At 40.0% G+C, this 22,830-nt stretch overlaps 1 protein-coding gene across 1 annotated transcript in view; it reads right to left on the reverse strand.

Moving 5' to 3' along the window:
* LOC108438823 (dedicator of cytokinesis protein 2) overlaps nucleotides 1-22,830 on the reverse strand; it is a 127,861-nt gene that overhangs the window by 58,148 nt on the left and 46,883 nt on the right. The window contains exons 25-26 of the mRNA XM_017716894.2: nucleotides 12,242-12,384; nucleotides 535-630 (exon numbers count right to left, since the gene is read on the reverse strand). Coding sequence (XP_017572383.1) covers nucleotides 535-630; nucleotides 12,242-12,384 — 239 coding nt within the window. The remainder of the gene's footprint in view (nucleotides 1-534; nucleotides 631-12,241; nucleotides 12,385-22,830) is intronic.

A 22,830-nucleotide genomic window follows, 5' to 3' on the forward strand; every position in this document is an offset into this window, starting at 1 on the left:
GTTGTGTTTTCTATTTTGAGAAAGGGCCAGTATTCAGTATGTAAACCTACAGGAGGACTGACTGGTCACACCTCTTTCTTCCACTTTGAGGATATGGATGTTTCAAGAGAAATACTTCCATAAAATCAAACAGAAATGAAAAATGACAGTATAGGTAAATAGGGAAACTAGCAGCAGTACCTGATAAGGTGTCTGATCTGACCTTACCTGAGTCTACAGAGAACAGCAAACATGGCACGGCGAATGGTTTTACAGTGAATCAACAAAATAACAAAAACGTGTTAAAAAATAAGTGATAAAAGGAAAGGAGATAGGAGAGGAAAGAGGAGAAAAGCATAACAGGTAATGACTTTGGTGTAAGACAAACAATAAGCTAATAAGATAAAGAGAACAAAAAATGAGGAAATAGAAGAGAAAACAAGATGAGAGAAGGAAGAATAGCAGTTTAAAAAAAGAGAACAAAGAGTAAGAAACTAAAGAGAAGAGAAGAGAAAAGAAGAGAAGAACGGTCAGAGAGATAGCTGTAAAACTCACGATGAGGGTGTGTTCTCGGCCCATGGTTATGACTGTGCAGTTTATGGTCCTCAGCAGAGATGTCACAATGTTCTGAATATGCTGAAATGTCTCTCCCTGTAATCACACAGAGAGGAAGAGCAGAGATAATTAGAGATTGAGAGAAATAAAGAATGAACGAGAGAATGAGAGAAAAAAAGCACAAGAAACCATGTAAAGAACATAAATAACACCCATTACACTTACACACACTGCCATTCAGACATTGTGGCATAGACAGCATTATCATGCTGAGTGCTGAGGGCAGTGCCAAACCACAGGCCTGTTTCAAATGGAAGACAAAATGACTCCCTTCAGAACCCCCTTACAAATGGCCATTACCCAAAGGTGCAAATCAAAGGCAATTTTCAGAAAGTAATTCAGGAAGTAATTGAGGCTGGTATTGAGGTTCAGGTGCTCTTTTCAGTGACAACAAACTGCAAAGTGGAACTTTTCTTTAACTGACATAAAATGTAAAACTTTGTTTTTTCCTTTTAATGCATTGTGTTCGGTTAAAAAAGGCTTTTGATATTGGTAGCGCAAAACCAATTGAATTTAATATATGCTGGCTTTCATACAAGAACTACAAAGCAGCATCCTATTTAATATTTTAATAGTGCTTCACTGAAGCACAATCTCCTCCCTCAAACATAACACACACACACACATACACTCAACTGTTACTCTCACACACTCCACAGACACAGCTACAAGGTTACAATTAAGACTTCAATAACACTATCATTACTGAGGGAGTCAGAATGGATCAGGAAGAATGAACCAGTTGTATGTGTAGAAATGTGTGCGCGTATGTGTATGTGTGTGAAAGAGATAGAGAAAGAAAGCACAGGAAGGAGAAAAGAGCTATTCTGTTGGACTGAATTTTAAACTGGCTAGCCTTTGATTCTCTGGGGCTCCCCTGGCTCTTGGTTCCCCTCTTCTGCACTAATTTATTGCAGATAATGTCATTGATTGCACTGAAGGTCTTCTTATCTTCTCTCCCAGAAGCAAGTAAGTTAAAACGCATATATATGTGTTCATTTTCTTCTGAAAATAGATCAACATCAACAACACTCCCATGGATAAAGCCACATGCTTTATGTTTAGGAAAAGACGTCTTTCTAGACTGCAGCACTACCAGTGACAGCCAGACGTATTAGCCTTGCCTCTGGCACTTTCGCCTTTTTGCCTCGATTGTGGCCTTTGGCAAAAACAGACCTTAAGATCCGAAACTCCAGCAGCTGTCTATCATGCAGTGTGTGTGTCTAGCTTGTTGAATGGATGTGAAGCTTGGACTCCCAGAGGCCTGTCATGCACATTGCCTGGAGCCTACAGTGGGAAACGACTGAAAACTGGAACTCATATCCACTAACTTTCAAGTACAGGCATGTCAGAGTTAAATTCAAGCTTATAAGCAGTCTTGCATGTAAGGATATGTAAACCACATGTCTGCACCACATCAAACAAAATGTGGCCATTTCCATGACCTGGTAAATTTCCTTCAACCATGGACCTGAGGCCATAAGGATCCACAATGGCGTTGTTAGAGGAAGGTACATAGACCACAAACTGTCTCAAATTAATGGTATGGCGAGCGACTGTAAGGCTGTAGACCAAATAAACACACAGGTGTCTCACACTTTGTCTTTCAAACTGTACGAACAGAGAACCTGCATTAATCTACCAACTTCCTACCTTCCATGTCCTGCTCCTCACTGTTCCATCAGCAATAAAGTCTGTCTCTGTATACATTAAGAAGGTAGGAGTCAATCAGCTTGACACTGGCCGGTTTTATGACGAGTGACAAACATCTATCTCATAAGAGAATTAATACTCATTCACTCTTTCCATCACTACAGAACAATGATGTTGAGGTTAAGGAAATTGTCTATTCTACTTATAGATAATGCCTTGGATTGGGTCATGGTACAATCCTTACTGAAGTCTACGTCTACACCCTCTCTCAGAAGAAGGTCAAATAAAATGAGAGACTCAAAGAAATTTTCTGGAGCAAAAATTACATAAACTTGTTAGTTTTATAACATTTATGCTAAGAAGCATGAAAACAGCATGCTGCAAACGCAAAGCAATGCCAGTAGGGAAGATAAATCCGATACTAGGCCTACCACTGTCAAACAAACACCAGGCATCCGAAATCTAAGAAACTCTGAAAACATCAAATACAGGCCTCTGCATAATTCAGAAATGCACTCAATAAAACAGTTTAGAACACAGGTAGAAATACTTTAGCTTTCCAATGTTTTTGTTGCTAATTTGTACAGCTGACAATGAAGGCTCAGACTCCCCACACTCCGCAGGAGGTATCAGACATAATCTCACCATACACTTACAATGTCTACACCTTAGAGAGCCATGCGTTTTGACCAGAGTCAGCATCCACTGCTATCACCTTGGAGACAAGAGAGCCTGACTGGGCAGCTTTGGGCACCATCTCAGTCATGAAGGAGTTTCCTTCCGGAGAGGGGTATAAGATTTGTGGAGAGTTATCATTCTCATCACTTATGAAGACGCTCACAGTCACGTTACTGCTGAGAGTTACCGTTATCTCTGACTACCCAGGGGTCCTCAAGTGGCCTGCACTAGAAAGTTTACTTTGGTGTACAATTGTACATTTGGGAAGGGGTCTCACAGATACTTAATTTGCACAAAGCCCAGACAGATGTGATGAAATGCCTGTGGTCCAAGAGAAAGCCAGGGTTATAATAGTTTTAAGAGTTACCGACAACGTGTTTTTAGAGTTTTATTTATCTGTCTCCCCATGAAATCCAGTTTTATTCTGTCAAGGATTATTTATCTTTATCATTTTCTTTCTTTATTTATCTTTGTATATATTGTACATTACCCACAACTGTGGCCTGTGATACATTAATGCATCTATTAGCATTTTTATGGGCTTTAAGTTTCTTTTTTCATTTGGACCATAAAATAGACCGTTATATAGCTGTGCATTAGCGTTGTACAAGCATTAAATCTAATGGTTTTTTTTCAACATGTAATGCCTATATGTTTTAGAGGTTACACTTTTATTCTACAACCCCAATTCCAAAGAAATTGGGACATTTTGTAAAACATAAATAAAAACAGAATACGATGATTTTCAAATACTTTTCAACCTATATTCAATTAAATACACTACAAAGACAAGATATTTAATGTTGAAACGGATAAACTTTATTGTTTTTTGCAAATATTCATCCATTTTGAATTTGATGCCTGCAACACATTCCAAGGAAGTTGGGACAGGGGCAACAAAAGACTGGGAAAGTTGAGGAATGCTCAAAAAACACCTGTTTGGAACAGCACAGGTGAACAGGGTAATTGGAAACAGGTGAGTGTCATGATTGGGTATAAAGGGAGCATCCCTGAAAAGCTCAGTCGTTCACAAGCAAGGATGGGGCGAGGTTCACCACTTTGTGAACACCTGCGTGAGCAAATAGTCCAACAGTTTAAGAACAACGTTTCTGAAACGTGCAATTGCAAGGAATTTAGGGATTTCATCTACAGTCCATAACATCATCAAAAGATTCAGAGAATCTGGAGAAATCTCTGCAAGTAAGCAGCAAGGCAGACTGACGCAAAGTGGAAAAGTGTCCTGTGGTCTGACGAGTCCACATTTCAAATTGTTTTTAGAAATCATGGACGTTGTGTCCTCTGGGCCAAAGAGGAAAAAGGACTGTCTGGATTGTTATCAGCACAAAGTTCAAAAGCCAGCATCTCTGATGGTGTGGGGGTGTGTTAGTGCCCATGGCATGGGTAACTTGTACATCTGTGAAGGCACCATTAATGTTGAAAGGTACATACAGGTTTTGGAGCAACATATGCTGCCATCCAAGCAGCGTCTTTTTCAGGGACGTCCCTGCTTATTTCAGCAAGACAATGCCAAGCCACATTCTGCACGTGTTACAACAGCGTGGCTTCATAGTAAAAGACTGTGGGTACTAGACTGGCCTGCCTGCAGTCCAGACCTGTTTCCCATTGAAAATGTATGGCGTATTATGAAGCGCAAAATACGACAATGGAGACCCCGGGCTGTTGAGCAACTGAAGTTGTACATCAAGCAAGAATGGGAAAGAATTCCACCTACAAAGCTTCAACAATTAGTGTCCTCAGTTCCCAAACGCTTAATGAGTGTTGTTAAAAGGAAAGGTGATGTAACACAGTGGTAAACATGCCCCTGTCCCAACTTCTTTGGAATGTGTTGCAGGCATCAAATTAAAAATGAGTGAATATTTGCAAAAAACAATAAAGTTTATCCGTTTGAACATTAAATATCTTGTCTTTGTAGTGTATTCAATTGAATATAGGTTGAAAAGGATTGGCAAATCATCATATTCTGTTTTTATACAATGTCCCAACTTAATTGGAATTGGGGTTGTATTCTAACACTAATAATAGTCTGTCATAATGTTTTTTTTGTTGTTTTTTTATGGGTTGAAAGCACTCTCTGTTACAAAAATGTTTTCTTTAGAATTTTCATTTTAGTTTTGGTGTCCCACAGTAACCTTGGCATCAGCTTCATATAATCAGCCTCTAGCATACACTCTTCTTCTGTTCTAAGGCAACATTTGGAGAAATAAACAAAATATTTCAATTATTTAAAAAAAAAGATGAAAAAGATATTAAAATGTAAGGCTACAGTCTTTGCAAAGCTAACATTAAAATCTATGAAGCCTATGAAGCACCTCACACTAGCACTCAACTTTCTCACTCTCTCTCTCTCTCTCTCTCTTTTGTGTTTCTTACTCATCCTCCGGCTGCATATCTGCATTTTCTGCTCTCTTGGGTCATGTTTTCTCTTTGTTATTCGTGCTTTTCTGCATTCATCTCTCTCTCTCTCTCTCTCTCTCTCTCTCTCTGTCCTTTTCTCTCTGTATGATGTGGAACGATGAGACAGAGGTGAAAACAGTGTGACACCATCTGTCTGCTTCGTTAAGACAAGTAGACAGACAGGAAGTCATTAGAAGATCCGCAGAGACAGACATACAACGGTCGGCCTGCGATGTCACCCCACTCTAGAGTGTGAGTGTGCATTGAGTTTGCGTGGAAGTGGAGAGTGTAAGCCGTGAGCTCACCTGCATTCTGATTGGTTGGGACATATGCAGCGTCCTGGAATTAGAGTGAGTCAGTGAGAGCCGCTCTGCACTCCAGGAAACATCTGCTGCTCTACCTAACACGCAACGCAGCGTGCGTGTGAGTGTGTGTGTGTGTGTGTGTTTTATTACACTTCTGTCACAGCCTGCTTGGTCAATATGGATATAACATACGGACAGTAAAATGAGTAGACAAATCTGTCACTTTCATCAGAACTGGACAGATCTGAGAATTAGGAGAGGGAAGACCTGCATCCGTGTGTGTTTTAATTCCACTGACTAATGTTATGATGCACAAGTTTATAAAGCCAGGGACTGGGCTGAGGGGAGAGAGAGAGAGAGAGAGAGAGAGTAGGGCCTGACAAATGTAATACTGACTGATACTGAGATGCTGAATATTTATTAGTATCAGGATAAATCCTGCTCATTTTGTATTATAACAACAGATACCGCTGATGTGAAAAGAACCTTTCACTTTATGAAGACTTCTGCTGACTATCACCACCTTCTTACTGCTATGACAGCACTGCAGGCTGAAATAGTAGATCTGAATACAAAACACTTGCATGGTTAGAACAAGACATGTAAAATGCATCCTCACTTAACTTTCAGCATAAAGATAAAATATATTTTTATTTTTAAAAAATATATTAAAAAAAACTATAGCTAGCCCCTTACACTCCTTTTTTTCTTAAGACTGAGAACACCTATATATAAGTGAGTTTAAATTGAGTTTAATATTAATATTGAGTCTAAAGGTTCGGTATACAACATTTCAAACATTAATATAGCAACTGACTATTTTTTACATAGACATTGTGCCATTTTTTTTTTTTTGTTTTCATAGCCAGTCCAGCTGTGTGTGCATGTTAGTCCTGCCATGTGAAAACGTCAGCCCTCACCACATTTTGTTTTGCCCTCCCCAAGAGACAAAGACAGTGACCAGCCACACAGCACTGCGTATGCAAGGTGGAGTGCAGTAGGAAACATTAAGGTGAAAGCCACCTTTTAACTATTCCTCCACTGAATATTCCTTGAAGTTGACAAGGCTGAAGTTGGCTTCTTATTTGCTTTTTCCTGTTCTACTTTAAATTGTGCAGCTGGTGGAGCTAAGATGGAAAAATTCAAACAAGAAGCTAAGGCTCCTGAATATAGCCTAACTGCTGCACCATTTAAGGTAGAAAGAAAAACTCAAATAAGATAAACTGGTGAAAAAGAAGATGACTTCAGCTTTATCTAGAGAGTTGAAAGGTATGAAAAGAGAGGAAGGAGTGTTTCTGCTTGACAGGTGGGTAGCATCGTACTTTTCCTTTTTCACAGAATCAATAGGTCAGTATTGTCCCGTGTGCTAATGTTTGAGAAAGCTAATCCCAATTGGTTACTCGCTGGGTTCACTCTGTTATATCATGGCATTTGTCTGTACAATGTCTTCTAAGGCTTTTAATACCTCAAAGATCTAAAAAAACAAGTTGGCTATTCATGAACTTGAGGTGGAGCTTCTGTTGGAGCACTGAAGGGAAGGGTGTATTCATTTTGCTCTTGAGTTCAAATATCAGCAATCTTCTCCAAATTGTATACTGAGCCAGAGAATGGAGAATAGACAACTACATTGGACAGTTCACAGCTGATAATGAATGATAATATTAATAGCAATTAATTGTTACAACTACTAGTTAAAATTATAAAATATAAAACTAATGGAATATGTTGACATTTGAACCATTTAAAATGATACCAGAAAATTGTAGCACTATAAATCTGTTATCAGTCTCATAATTTTCATTTAGATCAGGCCCTGTCAGAGGGTGAGAGAGAGAAAGACAGTGAGATACAGAGAGAAAGAAAAAGAGACTGAGTGAGAGAAATCTGTTCTTGCTTCAGAACAGAAAAATTCAATTTTCATATTCATATGGGTTTCCACTTACATCAACTATCTCCCACTCTAACTTCAAAACCACAGAATCTCTAGCATACAAAGTAACACGTGCACACACACACACACACACACACACACACACACACACACACACACACACACACACACACACACACACACACACACACACACATCTGAAGTGTGACAGCTTAATCAGGTACATGCAGAGTCCCCACAGCAAAAACTCCTCACTTCAAGAGCTTGAAAATGTGTGTGTGGATGCAGTGAGAATACAGAAACACCTGTATCTTCTCATCTTCTAAAATATTCATCTCACCCCTTTTGTTCATCTCTCTTTCTTTCCCCCCTAGCCTTCTGAATGTCTTCAAATGTGATATTCTAATTCCAATTAAACTGCAATGCTTTGCATTCTAACAAATGCTATGGAGAGATAAAGGCTCCTACAGCCATTTGAACTGCTATCGCTGTTCAAACAGAATCCACATCTTTCAATAGACAGTGTTCAAATAGCCTGGAATTTGTTTCTCAGGTTTGTAGTTTTATAATGAATATTGAATATCTGAGAAAACAGTTCTACTTTATAATGAAAAAAAGACAAGAAATCTATAGGGACTGCAGTGGAAGCTCTACAAACTGACCTGTGATCATCCAGCTCTACTTCATTATAAATTGATTTCACACAGAATGATATATATATTTTTATTGACATCTGTTTGCATTTAACGATTTAACGTATTCCTTTGTTAGTTACTTTACTTTTTCCTATATCATTTTATTTATCTTATGTTTTATTGTTATTTTGGTATACTGAAAATTATGATAAAAAGCTGTTTATCTGGGTAGTAACTGTTTATTTGCTTATGATTTCACAAATACACTCATATTAGCATAAACACAAATGACATAACAAAAATACGTAGCATAATTAATGTATGTCAACCATTTCCAAACTTCTCCTTGACAAATTATTTGTAGTAATGATCCAATACCTGGTTTAGCACAATCCTTCATTACACTAAATCAGGTGTGCTAGTGATGGAATTTAACAATCCCTGTGATGGCTGGGGGTTTCGAGGATGTATCTACAACCAAACTTTGTTCTTCAAACTAGCTCATAGCATTTTATCTACTTTTTTGAAATGAAGAATTTCTAGTACTTTTTACTGTGCTTTTTTTGGTTCCATTATAACAAATGCAACAGTTTCAGTATCAGTGTTGTGAATGTTGTGAAGCAGAGAACAGTTGTCAGAAGTGTGGGTGAAGCATGCAGCTACTTATTTCCTTTCTCTCCTCTGCCCCTCACTGAATGTGTTATCAGTGAAAGCACTACAGAATGCTATGCTATATGTAGAGTTCAAAAGGAGAGAACTGGTTCACTGATAAGCACAGTGTTTTAATTTCTTCAGAACTAACTCACTGTATTATTCACAACACTTTCACATTTACATGCTTGCATTGTGTGCTGTAGCTTTGAACTTGCATATATTCTTAAATTTGTGTTTTAAGTGGCTTTGGTAAACAGCAAGAAGGACCTGGCTTTATTTCCCCAGACGAACATGGGTCCTTTCTGCATGTTGTCCCTATGTCTGCATGGGTACTCTGATTTCCTTCCACAATCCAAAGACATACAGTCAGGCTGATTGGAGATGCTAAATTGATCATTGTGTGTGTGTGTACATCTGTGTGACCTCTCCAGGGGGTTTCCTGCTGTCAGTGAGCACTGGGATAGGCTCCAGCTCCCTCCACGACCCAGAAGGATAAGTGGCTTAGATGATGATTTATTTAGATGTAGCCATGTAAAACACCCAGCTATCTGTGGTCAGAATCAGGCTGCTCGTGAACCAGAATGACTGACACTGGTCAGGAGATTGAGATGACTTACATGAGCATAACCATATTTTGGTCAGTCAACTAATATCTAGTACAGACATATGATAGCCCGTTAGCTCTGCCTGTAGAGTTAAAACAAGCTCAGTGTGTGACTGCATCAGCACGTTTGTATCAGCGTTTAGCTTCAGGTCATCTTAGAGTGATCATTTCATCAAATTTACAATATTTGCCCCAACTGATCAGATAAGACATGTATAGTGCTTGAAGTTTGTTTCTTGAGTTTTGCACTGGAGCTTCGCAGATAATGCAGCTAACAAGCATAGAAAATTTATATAAAATTTATACCACACCAATTAGCATTGTGCAAATGTTCCTAAGAGATAAAGCGAAAGGGGACAGAGAGAGAGAGAGAGAGAGAGAGAGAGAGAGAGAGAGAGAGAGAGAGAGAGAGAGAGAGAGAGAGAGTGTAAGAGAGAGCATGACCCTTTCAGACTTCTTTCTTGATCCCTGTGTTTATTTGAAATTTGAAACACTCCAGGAATCCCATTAAACAGAGAAAGTGAGGGATAGAAGAATCACGCCAAGGGGAGAGAGAGGGTAAGTGACCCTGTCTTACCTTCCCCCAACCTCCTCTGGTCCCTTCTTCTCCTTCACTCCCTGTCTGCTGACCACCGTATGGCCTTTGACACTTTTTGTTAACATTCTTTCCACTCTCTTTCTCATCATCATTTCATTCACACATTATCTCCACAGCTTCTCTATTTCTGTCCATCTGCATCACTTTATCTCCCGTTTTTCTCGCTATCTGTGATGAACCTCTCTTGAGATTTAAAAACGGCTTTATTGGTATGATCTTCACAAACAGAGCTGCCAAAGCATGGCAAACAGCTCGAAGATTTAAAATATATTTACAAAACATAAAGGAAATAGCAACAACGCACTTAGTATTACTACTACTACTGTTATTACTATTGCTATTACAATACTAATAATAATAATAATACAGATTTAAGAAATATAATAGTGCTTTCTAAAATGTAATACAAATAATAGAGACCTTCATGAAACCAATTACATATTTTAAAGGGTCCATATCCTACACTATGCATTTTTTGTCTAACTCTGATGTTTATGTGAATTCACACAGCAAAAATGTAATACAGCTATTATAAGACTACAATTTCCAAGCCTCGCTTTATAGCTTAGAATTAATCATACTGTTTTGCTAGATTAAGACTGACATATGTAAATGTTTGGACTGACTTAGAAGAAAAAATGTGGTTCAAAAAACAGCATGGGCTGAGATGTTCAGGACAAACTGCAAAACCCAGGCATTTTACAGATGTTTGGACCTTGAAGAAGGCTGCAATGATCTGCTTCCCAGCAGCCAAGAACAGCTAAGAATGGCGCTCTGCTATAGATCATCTGCAGTAACAACACTCTTTAACACATAAGTGTAAATGGGTGGACTAAACTGTTGTAGACTGAAAAGACACCCATATGTAAATGTACTCATGGTTGTGTGATCACAAATACGATGAATTCAATACAGGATATTTTTCTGTTTACATACTACATCAAACATCAAATTTTAAAAAGTGAGGAAAGTTCAGTTTACTGTGACATGTGCCTTTTAGGTTTAACAGCAGATTTGCCTCTTTCGCTCTGTTTGCTAACTGCCTCGCCTCAGCCCCCTTCTCTCCATTAAACTCCACTCTGAGCTTATCTCTTTTCCCGTCTCCTTATCTCTTGCTTTCTCTCAGTCCGTGTCTCGCTGCTTCTCTTGGTGAGCTGTAATCCGTGTGAATGGCCACTTTTGTCCATAGATCCACACAAACAGGATTTAACAGCTGTGGGCCAAGGTGATAATACAGTGTGCTATTCTATTGCTACACACATGCACCCTCTATCTGCATCGAATTTGATCTTAAACATCTCATACGAGTTACAAAACTTTACTGTGTTGATTAAATTAGAACACCATGATTTCTCTCTCTATTTCTCTCTCTCTCTCTCTCTCTCTCTCTCTCTCTCTCTCTCTTGTTCTCCTTCACTAACCCACTACATCTGTTCATCTTGTTCACCACACTCCCTAAACAAACAGCCACTAATTCCCCTCATCACTCTCTCCATCTCTTCACCATTTCTACTGACTCATTACACCAGTTCAACACTCATTCTGGCTCTCTCTCTCTCTCACTTTCTCTTATCTGTGTTCTATGAGTTTAAGCTTCATTAGAATCATCAAAGTAAATAAAGTGAAACTGAAGCATTACCCAGGCTTCAAAGCATGAGCTCCTCACACATTTTGGCAATTAAAGGCACTATCAGGTTTGCAGAGAATGTGTACATCTGTGTGTGTGTGTGTGTGTGTGTGTGTGATTCACTATGTGTATTTTCATCAGCATTACATACTCATTACCAAGGGTTCCATCATAGATAATGAGTTAAATCTCAAAAAGAAGACAATAGGTGAAAGGATTTCTCAGCATCTTCATGACTGGTTAATGTCTTATTAAGCCAGACCATTACTGGTTAGTATTGTAGAATCATTATCACTCATTTATAAGTAGACTTTTCAGTCATCATTAAACATTATTTACATTTTTCTGATTTTTTTTTGTTCACCTAAAATATTTCAATAAGTCAGTGAAATTAACTGTTAACTATTCTAAAGTCTTGAATCAAGAAGTACCGAACAGAGTATTGCAACTAAAGGTGGCCATCTCAATAAAGCTTACTGACCAGAACTTTTTTTAGAGGCTAAAATAGAATGTCAATAATGGTTTGTTAAACTGAATTGAACGTAACGTTCAGCGCATTGATATGAAGGCTTGGCATTGGATCTTACCACGTCTCTGCGGCTGAGCACCTCCAGTATCTTGTTGAGTAGTTCCACACTGTTGCGCTTTTCTTCCTGAGACCCCTCGTTTACATCAGCCAAAGCTCCACTCAGCTCCTTAAGCATCATGGGTAACAGGATATCACGGCAGGCTGGAAATGACATCACAGTGCTCAGTAAAATGTTACTTAACACCACCATCTATAAAGTTGTTAAAAAAGTCTACTCATTGTTAACAATTACTGCAGTGGATAAAAGAGTCAAAGTGCATGATTCAGTACAATAGTTGAGGACACCTGTACAATCAGATGGAATTTCTTTACTATCTGGACGAGATTTCAAGCCTGAAGTAACACATCAGTGCACCACTAAACTTACACACACACATGCTTATTTCTGATATTACATAGACCTCCATTCATTTCCCTGTGACCTGCCCATACCTTAACCATAACTACTAGGCTCATCCTAACACTTGCCTTAACCCTAACCCTGTCTTCATCTCAAAATTAAATGACTTACATTGAGGGGAACAGATTGTTATACTGCGGGGACCAGCTCCTCACAAAGGAGAAATGCCTCTACACTGCTAGTGTATAAAGGTTTTGGTGCCCACGACATGGCATTAGCCTGGCACACACACATACACATAAACACACACTCAGGGGAAATGAATGGTCTAGAAATTAGAAATGGTTAATTTTAAAACAATTCCACAGCTGCTTCATTTAAATTATCTCTATACCACTGATTCTACCCATCCAACCATCCATTCATCCATCCATCCATTTTCACTTCTTCCCTAAGTAAAACTCATGCCCTGTCTTTCGGCTGCAGTTTGAGTGTATGTCTGTGTGTGATTGAGTGTGTATACTGACCCAAGCTCTCAAGTTAGAAATTGAAAGTGCATTGTTAGTAATGAGCATCTAACGAGCCAGAAGCTAAACGAGTTTTTAATGTGCTGACTCCACTTGGCAAGGGGGTAAGGAGGTGAGACAGATGTATATGTCCTCAGGTGCTGTGTGTGTGTGTGTGTGTGTGTGTGTGTGTGTGTGTGTGTGTGTGTGTGTGTGTGTGTGTGTGTGTGTGTGTGTGTGTGTGTGTATCTTGTTTTCAGGTAGAGAGAGTGATGGTCTCATACACATGCACACAAACACATACAAAAACATCCATCCTCGTCACACAGTAGAGACTCTAAATACAACCCACTTTTAGAAAACAAGTATACCTAAGCATACTGAGTTCTGCTAAAACTTAATGCGCTACAATTACACCCACAGGCTTACTATTCAGTGACTACCTGGACTAGAATGTATTTTATTTATTATGTATGTAGTAGAAATCTGGACCCACTGACAACCCCTAGCCATTAAAGGAACTATATACTTTTGTCTAATGTTGAATTGCTCAGTGTCACGGTTGGCTCCTCCCACTACTCCATGTGCTCCTTTGTTTTGGTCTTCCATGTGCATTTGTTTTGGTTTAAGTCCTGCCCCCTGTTTGGTTACTCCACCCCTGATTGTGTTCACCTGTCCCTTGTTACCCTTCGTTATTTAAGCCCAGTGTTTGCCCTTAGTGTTTGCCGGTCTTTCTTCGATGTATCGCTCTGTTTGTTGGCTTCGTTTGAATCTCTGTGTTGTTGATTGTATTCTGGTCTGTCATGTCTGAATCCCGTTTTCTCCGTGTTGGCTATATGAACCTGGACTGTCTCGACTATGACCCCGGATTTGCCCTTAATAAATCTCGCTTATCTCAGCGTATGCGTCCGCCTCATCGCTCCACGTTACACTCAGTATGTAAAATTGTCTAAGTTTGGAGTTCCACAGTTTAGTGTCTTCATATTTGGATGGCTGTAAATCCAAGTTAACAGCCAAGGAAGATCAGCTATTGCTGTGATTGGAATTCCTTTAAACATTATGTCAGCTAAATAATAAATACTAAATACTAAATAATTTCAGTATTTATTCTACTCCTCTTTCCACTCTTGGCTTTTTTCATTTAGTATTTTTCTAACAGAATTTTCTGGTCCTGGTCATATCTTGATTTCTGCAATGCATTAATATTTCATTGTACCTTTGTTTCACTGAAATTTAGAATTGCCCCAATGAATTTTAATAAGTTTAGAAATGTCATTTTAACACTTGCTATTAGACCACTGGCAAATTCTGACCTATTATAATACTTTAAAAAAAAAAAAGACACACCACACATAACCAATGACCAGAAATAATCAGAATGTGACATAATGTTTCTTAAGATAATATTTATGGAAACCATTTTTTAGTTATTATGCGCAGGGTTTAAGAACCACTCTTATATCAAGACTCATACTTGTGTCATGCTCTGACTGAGTCTCTGTGTTCTCTGAAACACAGCATTCGTTATTTTGTAACGGGGAGCGAGGGAGCGGACGTATGTGCGGAGGTAAGCGACTTTTATTGAAGGCAAATCCAAAATCAGGGTCGTAGCGGTCTAGGGTCATTGAGCCAATGCGGAGAAACTGAGGTTCAGACATGGCAAATAACAGACTCAAACCAACACAGAGCTTCAAACGGTGCAACAACGACCAGCGAAAACAAAGGGCAAACACGGGGCTTAAATACACAGGGGCAACGAGAGACAGGTGAAAACAATCAGGGGCAGAGTTACAAAACCAAAACAAAAACTCACATGGTAAATCAAAACAGGAACACATGGACAGGACTGGGAGGGGCCAATCGTGACATATTTCAAGGACAGTAACAGGCCTACTGATGGCTTTCTGAAGTGTCCTTAATTACACACCAGTCACTTCTTGCTCTTACGCTTGATAATAAATCATGAAGTTTATGCACTGAGACTGTCTCTTGGCAGCTGTTTAAGACAACATGGCAGCAGTGCTCTCCAGTACCTAAGAAAGTAGCATGAAAGGATGAGAGTGCAAACTCACATCAAGAGCCTTTTAAATAATCACCTCATATAAAATACAATAAAACAAATGGCCCCTGACAACAGCACCTGTAATTTTAAATGCTAATTGAAAGGTTCAGTGGAATTTCCACATCAAACCAAAGTGTATGTCACAACAAACTATGAACTCTAAGGGCTGAACAGCCCCTCTCAATCTGCTCTTCTTATTTCATTAGTCAATCAGTCTTTATAGTCTTCAGTGCCTCTGAAATAAACCCAGATCAATGAGAAACAAGTGAGAAGGACAGAAAATTCAATGCAACCACACTGGGGAGGACATTACAGTGAGGCACTAAAATCATTATGTAACCTGTTACACTATCTAGACTGCCTGTCAAGGTTTATTGTAAGTTAAATACTATAACATTTACATATTATTGCCACTATATGAAACTGTACTGCCTTGTGAATAATGCCAAACCCCACACATTTTATCCCCTTGTTTGATGACAGCACTGACCAGCACTCAAAGCTTTCATTTATTTACACCAGTTTTGGGCAAAAAGGTTTTCAATATTGTACTTTGAAAAAGACAATTGTCTAGTTTTTTAGGCAAAATCTACTGTTCATACCAAGAAAGATATACTCTGATGAGCATGAAGCTGAGGGTTAAAAAATATACCTAAAATATACCCAAAATATGCCTTATACCTTAAAATGTCTTTGCAAATAATTGTTCTTTCTTAATTTAAAAGTGACAGTGAGAAAATTCAAATATCAAAAGATGGCAACGTCCTCAAAGTTTTGATGGTCAGCATACATGTGCCTAATTCACAGAATTTCTTTTTCTTTGCTTTGTGATCTCTACTATCTACAGCCATTAAAGTGAGCAGCTGCTTTTTTTTTTAAACACTTGTCATGGTTGAATTAAAGTAAGGGCAAATATGAGTGCAATTTTACAGCGCTCCTGGAGCCATGCAGAGTTAATTACTTCTCTCAAGGACACAAGGGTAGCGGAGGTACAGCAGAGGCTCATGTCCAAAGCTCTTAGTGTCCTGCCAAGGAGGTGAACTAGAAGCCCACTTGCCACCACATCTGTTCAGTATAACAGCAGCAGTGCACTCCCTGTCCACGACTGGCCTACCTCTGTGATTACTCACACTGTCAGCAGCAGCTTTCTACTGCATAGGAAACTGACACGGCTGGACTCATCAGCTGTAACTACAGCCAAGTGTTTTGGCATCAACATGGTGTGAAGGGGCCGCACAGAGAATGTGTGTAAAGTATATAATTCTTTAAATGAGCATGATCTAATGAAAGTCTGTTACTGGTCAATTAAAGGTCTATGTTTCAAGTAAAAGTGAAACAATCTCATGCCTCCTCTAATATATATATATATATATATATATATATATATATATATATATATATATATATATATATATATATATATAGTACAGGAACAGTGGACTCCAGAACTTAAAATTAGTTTGTACCTTAAACAAATACCTTGATTCCTTTATATAGTCTTGCTGGTGGGAGTTTTTTTTTTAATTGTTTTTACTTAAAAATATGCCAGCTGTCCTTTTTAATTTGTTTAATTGACCAATGTAATAGACCAATGGAGAGGCTCTAAAATTAATATGTATAAACTTTCATTAAATTAACTTGCAATAAAACTTACAATAACTTGCACTGATGCAATTTGCTACCTTCTAAAAATGATCCTGCTTTATGATCATAACAATAGTGTATCTTAGTAATGTTTTCTTTCTGGTTGCCAAGTCTACTTGTAATCTCTGAAAAAGTAACTTGCTTCATAAATAGCTAGAGAAAATCAACATGTGGGTGTAATTTTTGTGTGTGTGTGTCTTATGTCCATCACCACTTAGGTAATATTCAGTCAGTGTAAGCACTGATAAGTTCCTTCTCCAGGAATGAGATGTGCAACTGCATACTGGCCCTTTCTGGGCCTCTACTGTAAGTTTACAGTTGCTATTATTGCCTTGAATGTTAGTAAGATCCATGAACACTGCTTCAAGCAGTGTTATACAGAGACTTTGAGTATATGGTCCAAACTTCCATTTGCAGAAATATCTATGGTATTAACTATAAATCACTTGTAAAAAAAATAAAGAAATGAGTAAATACATGAATAAAGAATAAATAAAAAAGTTTGACTGATTTGTTGATTTGTTGACAAACTGATAAAGGCAAAGCCATGAGAGAGAGACAGAGAGAGAGAGAGAGAGAGAGAGAGAATGCTTCAGACACTATTATCTAAGGTGGCTGCATGGTTCACTGGTGGCTCTTAATATAGAGAGCACCCTTCAGCATCGCAGCAAAAAACACGTTGGTGAAAATTAGCCAGCAAGCACTTTCTCAAGGCCACATTACAGCAGTGTGACCTGCAACCAGCTTGCTCTAAGCTGCAGCACTGCCCCCAGTGTGTGTGTGTGTGTGTGTGTGTGTGTGTGTGCGCGTGCACAGGCATATCCGTTGCTCAGTTTTTACAGCTCTGACCTAGCCACTGTGCAGTGCATAAAGCTGCAGTGTTTCTGAGTAGATGAGGTTTGGGGTCTCAGTAGAGTGCTCCTCTGAGTGATGTTTAACTGATGGTCTCAGAGTCCTGGAGCTAGAGAAGAACAGTTTGTTTATTCTGAACCTCAGGACTGCATGAAATACACATAGTATGACAAAGCTATGTAATAAATCTGAGACAACAAGCTGTGTATGAAAGTTAGTTTCTGCTGTTATACGTCACTAACAAGGCTGTTGTTTTTGTTAGTCGAAGCCGTGTTTATGTGCTGACTGAGTTTTATTGTGTTGGGCTGTGGGTTAGATAGTGTGGGATTAGTGTCTACCATGTAAAGTAAAGCTGTATGAATATTGGTGACCTTTCCTGCTATTCTCACTGCTATTCAGTAATACTGGGTTGGGCATTTTTTGCTGCCTGTTGAAATGCCTGTTCAAAAAAAAAAAAATAGCACTTGCTTGTATGCACAATGTTTTCTGTGTCTTATATGGCAACACTACAATATTAAAATATGTTCTGATACAATTTGCTACCTTCTAAAAAATGATCCTGCTGTTGCTGGTGGCCATGCAGTTGGAGTTTGTCCCGGTGGACAAGAGGGTCGCCTCAATGCGAATTAAAATCACAGAGAGGAAAACTCTGACTGTTGTGTGTGCTTGTGCACCAAACAACAGGTCAGAGTAATCTGCCCACTTGGAGCGAGTGGGTGGGGTTCTGGAAAGTGTCCTGCCATAGTCTTACTGGGGGACTTCAATGCTCATGTTGGCAATGACTGGGAGACCTGGAGAGGCATGATTGGGAAGAACGGCCTGCCCGATTTAAACCCGAATGGTGAATTGTTATTGGACTTCTGTGCCAGGCATGGATTGTCCATAACAAACACCAAGTTCGAACACAAGGATGTTCATAAGTGTACATGGTAACAGAGGTCAGTGACTTTGTTGTCATTTCATCTGACTTGGGACCACATGTTCTGGACACTCGGGTAAAGAGAGGTGCTGAGCTGTCAACTGATCACCATCTGGTGGTGAGTTGGATCAGATGGCAAGGAAAACTGATGGTCAGACTGGGTAGGCCCAAGCGAATAGTGAGGGTGCGCCGGGAAGGACTGTCGGAGGCCCCTGTCCTGAATGATTTCAACTTCCACCTCTGGGAGAGCTTTTCCCATGTCCCGGGAGAGGTAGGGCACATGGAGTCTGAATGGACGCTGTTCAAAACCTCCATTGTGGAAGCTGCCCGGCATAGCTGTGGCCAAAAGCTTGTGGGTGCCTGTCAGGGTGGTAACCCAAGAACCCCCTGGTGTACACCAGCAGTGAGGCAGGCCATCACGCTGAAGAAACAGACCTTTAGGGACTGGATGGCCCGAAGCACTCCCGACTCAGCATAGAGGTTCCAACAGGCGAAAAAGGTGGCACCCGCAATGGTGGCAGAAGCAAAATCCAGGGCGTGGGAGAAGTTTGGCAAAGCCACAGAAAAAGACTTTCGGTCGGCTTCAAGTAGGGTTCTGGACAACTGTCCCGCGACTCTGAAGTGGTAGGGGTGGCTGCACCCAAGCTGTATTTGGCAAGGGTGGAGAAATTCTGGTTTCAAATGAAGACTTTGTCAGTCGGTGGAAGGAGCACTTTGAAGAACTCCTTAATCCGAAAGACATGCCTCCCTCACAGGAGTCAGAGTTGGAGGCCTCTGGAGTGTCAAGCTCCATTTCCCTGGTGGAGGTCACTGAGGTAGTTGGCAAGCTCTTCAGTGGCAAGGCACTGGGGGTGGATGAGATTTGTCTGGAGATGCTTAAGGCTCTGGATATTGTGGGGCTGTCGTGGCTGACGCGCCTCTGCAATATTGCATGGACTTCAGGAACAGTACCCTTGGACTGGCAGACACCAGACACTTTTTAAAAAAGGGGACCAGAGGGTGTGTGCCAACTATCGGGGTATCGCACTGCTCAGCCTCCCTGGGAAAGTCTATGCCAAGGTGCTGGAAAGGAGACTCTGACTGATAGTTGAATCTCAGATTCAGGAACAATGCGGATTCTGTCCCGCCATGGAACAATGGACTAGTTTTACACCCTCTCGTGGATTGCTGAGGGGCATGGGAGTTTGCCAACCCAGTCTACATGTGTTTTTTGTGGATTTGGAGAAGGCTTACAACCGGGTTCCCTGAGATATCTTGTGGGAGGTCCTTCGGGAGTATGGGGTACTGGGGCTATTTGATCTCTGTATTCCCACAGTGAGAGATGTGTTTTTATACTCAGCATTAAGTCGGACCCTTTCAGATATTCATGGACAGGGTGTCAAGGCGTAGCCAAGGTCAGGAGGGCGTTATGTGCAGAGGCCAGAGGGTGGAGTCTCTGCTATTTGCAGATGATGTTGTTCTTTTGGCTGAATCACATGGATGCCTCCAGCGCTCACTGAGTGTGAAGTGGTTGGTATGCGAATCAGCACCTCCAAATCTATGAATCCATGGTCTTAGCCTGGAAAAGGATGGCATGCCTAATCCATTTATCCGATTACAAGCGGCAGAAATGAGCTTTCTTCGCAGGGTGGCAGGCTACACTCTATTTGATAGGGTGAGGAGCTCGGCCATCCAGAAGGAGCTTGGAGTAGAGCCACTACTCCTCCGCATTGAAAGGAGCCAGCTGAGGTGGTTTGGGCATCTGATTCGGATGCCCCTGGACGCCTCCCAGTGGGGGTGTACCAGACACGACCTACCGGGATAAGGCCCCGGGGTTGTTCTAGGACCTGCTGGAGGGATTACATCTCCAAGTTGGCCTGGGAGCAGCTTGGGGTCCCTGGGAATGAGCTGGAGGAAGTTGCGGGGGACAGGGTCATCTGGGATTCTCTGCTCTCCCAACTGTTACCGCAACCCTATCTTAATTAAGCGGTTAACGACGACGATGATGATGATGTACGATTACATCATAACAATAGTGTATCTCAGTAATGTTTTTTTTTTTCTAATTGACAAGTCTACTTGTAATATCTGAAAAAGTAGCTTGCTACATAAATAGCTAGAGAAAATCAACATGTCCATGTCATGCTGAGACAATAAGATGTGCATGAGCATCAACTCAGTAAAGCTAAATATCATAACTGTCAATATCTCTTGGAATAGAACTGTTTTGTTATCACTCATCCCTCTGGTTCAGAGACACGAACTCTCCCAGAACCCTCTGGGGAATCACATGAGCAATGACTCTTGTCTGAGCTCCAATCATAGATCTCATTCACCTGAATACTAATCTTGTAGACCTGTTCTGTCATGTGTCTAAATAGATGTAGTATAAAGCACAGGCTTTTAGACTAGTTACTTTGCGAGGTATTGTTTCTTTGAGTGAGAACTACTCAACATTTTTCTGATTGTCTTCTTGTTACTGTTTTGTCTGCCTGGATTTATTTGACTTTGTCTGCTTGTCTCTGCCTCTTTGGATTTGGTTGCCTGGTTCTTGTGATTTTTTTTTTTGTCTTGGGATTTTTTTCGTATTTGACCTCTGCCTGTTTCACAATCACGAGTTTTGCTCAAGCCCTTATAATAATAAAGGCTCTCCTTTTTATTTTGACTGCTAGTGTCAAGTTTGATTCATCTGGTTGTGTCACTGTTGTATTGTTACATTAACATTAACATTAAACAGTGAATTTAAGATAACTTGCCTCCTGTTACAAAGTTTCCAATTATGAGATAGAAATGTCTTTACAGTGACCGTATGTATATCCCCTTTAGGGTTCACTGTGAGATGTTGCCTGACATGTCAGGGTGTATATTGTCACGATTGGCCCCTCCCAGGCTCCTCATGTGCTTGGGTTTACCTTCATCCTGTCCATGTGCTTGTGTTTACTTCCTGGTCTTCCATGTGCATTTGTTTTGGTTTTTCTGTCCTGACCCCTTATTTGGTTACTCCACTCCTGACACTGTTCCCACCTGTGTTTCCACCTGTGTCTTGTGATCCCTTGTTAGCCCTTGTGTATATAAGCCCTGTGTTTGCCTTGGTCTGTGTTGGTCTTTGTTGTTTATTGTTCTGGTTGTACTGTTTGAAGTGTTTGATATTGTTTGGTGTGTTTCTTCCAGCCTCCGTTGTTTGTTGATCCTGTTTTCATTTTGTCATGTCCCTCCTTCTCTCTGTGTTGGCTGTTTGACCCTGGACCGTTGTGACTATGACCCTTGATTTGCCCCTAATAAAATTGGCTTATCTCAGCATGTGTGTCCGCCTCCTCGCTCCTTGCCACATATATAAACATTGCTCAGCTGTCTCTTATGTCAGAAATATAGGTATATAGACTTGTCTTTGAAGAAATGAAGTACAACCAGATGGCAACAGTCACCATGGAAATCATAACTCAGCCCTTTGTCTCCTCTGAAAAACTGCTTGTTCATTTTTCATCTACGGCCTCATCTAACAGTTCACAATAAAGCACTTCACATGGTAATAGGACGCCATTTCAATTTCCCAGCCAGGTTAAATCACCTCACTAAAAAGCCACATGTCACTGTCAAGAAAGAAGCGTACATGTGCATACGTGTTTGTTTGCTCTTATACATACTCAGGATAAAAATATCCTGACATTGCAGGGAAAACAGGTGGAAATACAGGTAAACTTCAGTTCTTCAATACCAGGATTTACTTTGGAAATCCACATATCGCTACATATTTTTTTTTTCTTTGAGAGAGAGGAGAAAATCAAGATCCACTCTTGCTTCAGATCTGAAAAAATCCACAGGTGTTCCTGTCCACCCCTCCACTGTGAGAAGACACAACACTATAGGTCTGAAGCCATTACTGAGAAAAGGAAATAAAAAAAGGTAAAAGTTGCTGGTGTTCTCAGAACAATGAACTGGCTACCACAGAGACCAGGCCTCAACATCACTGAACGCATATAATTATAAAATTATACATGGGACATGACACTGTATGAAAACTAATATATGTTTGAGAAAGTGGCAAAAACTTGGATTTGCTCTGTTACTAGACTAAAAAAAACAAAATAATTTTTGTTTATAACCTTTAGAACAATATCAAGTATAGCAGAACTTACAGGCAATAAGCTTTCCTATCTTACTCTCAAACCTCAGTGCTTGTACTGTATCACAAAGAGACATACACACAAAATGCAGCGCTCACCATTTGCAGCCAAAAGCTTAGATAAAAATACACAGTCACAGACTAATAGACAGATGGTGCCAG

Source organism: Pygocentrus nattereri, chromosome 11, assembly GCF_015220715.1.
Source record: "Pygocentrus nattereri isolate fPygNat1 chromosome 11, fPygNat1.pri, whole genome shotgun sequence".
NCBI lineage: Eukaryota > Metazoa > Chordata > Actinopteri > Characiformes > Serrasalmidae > Pygocentrus > Pygocentrus nattereri.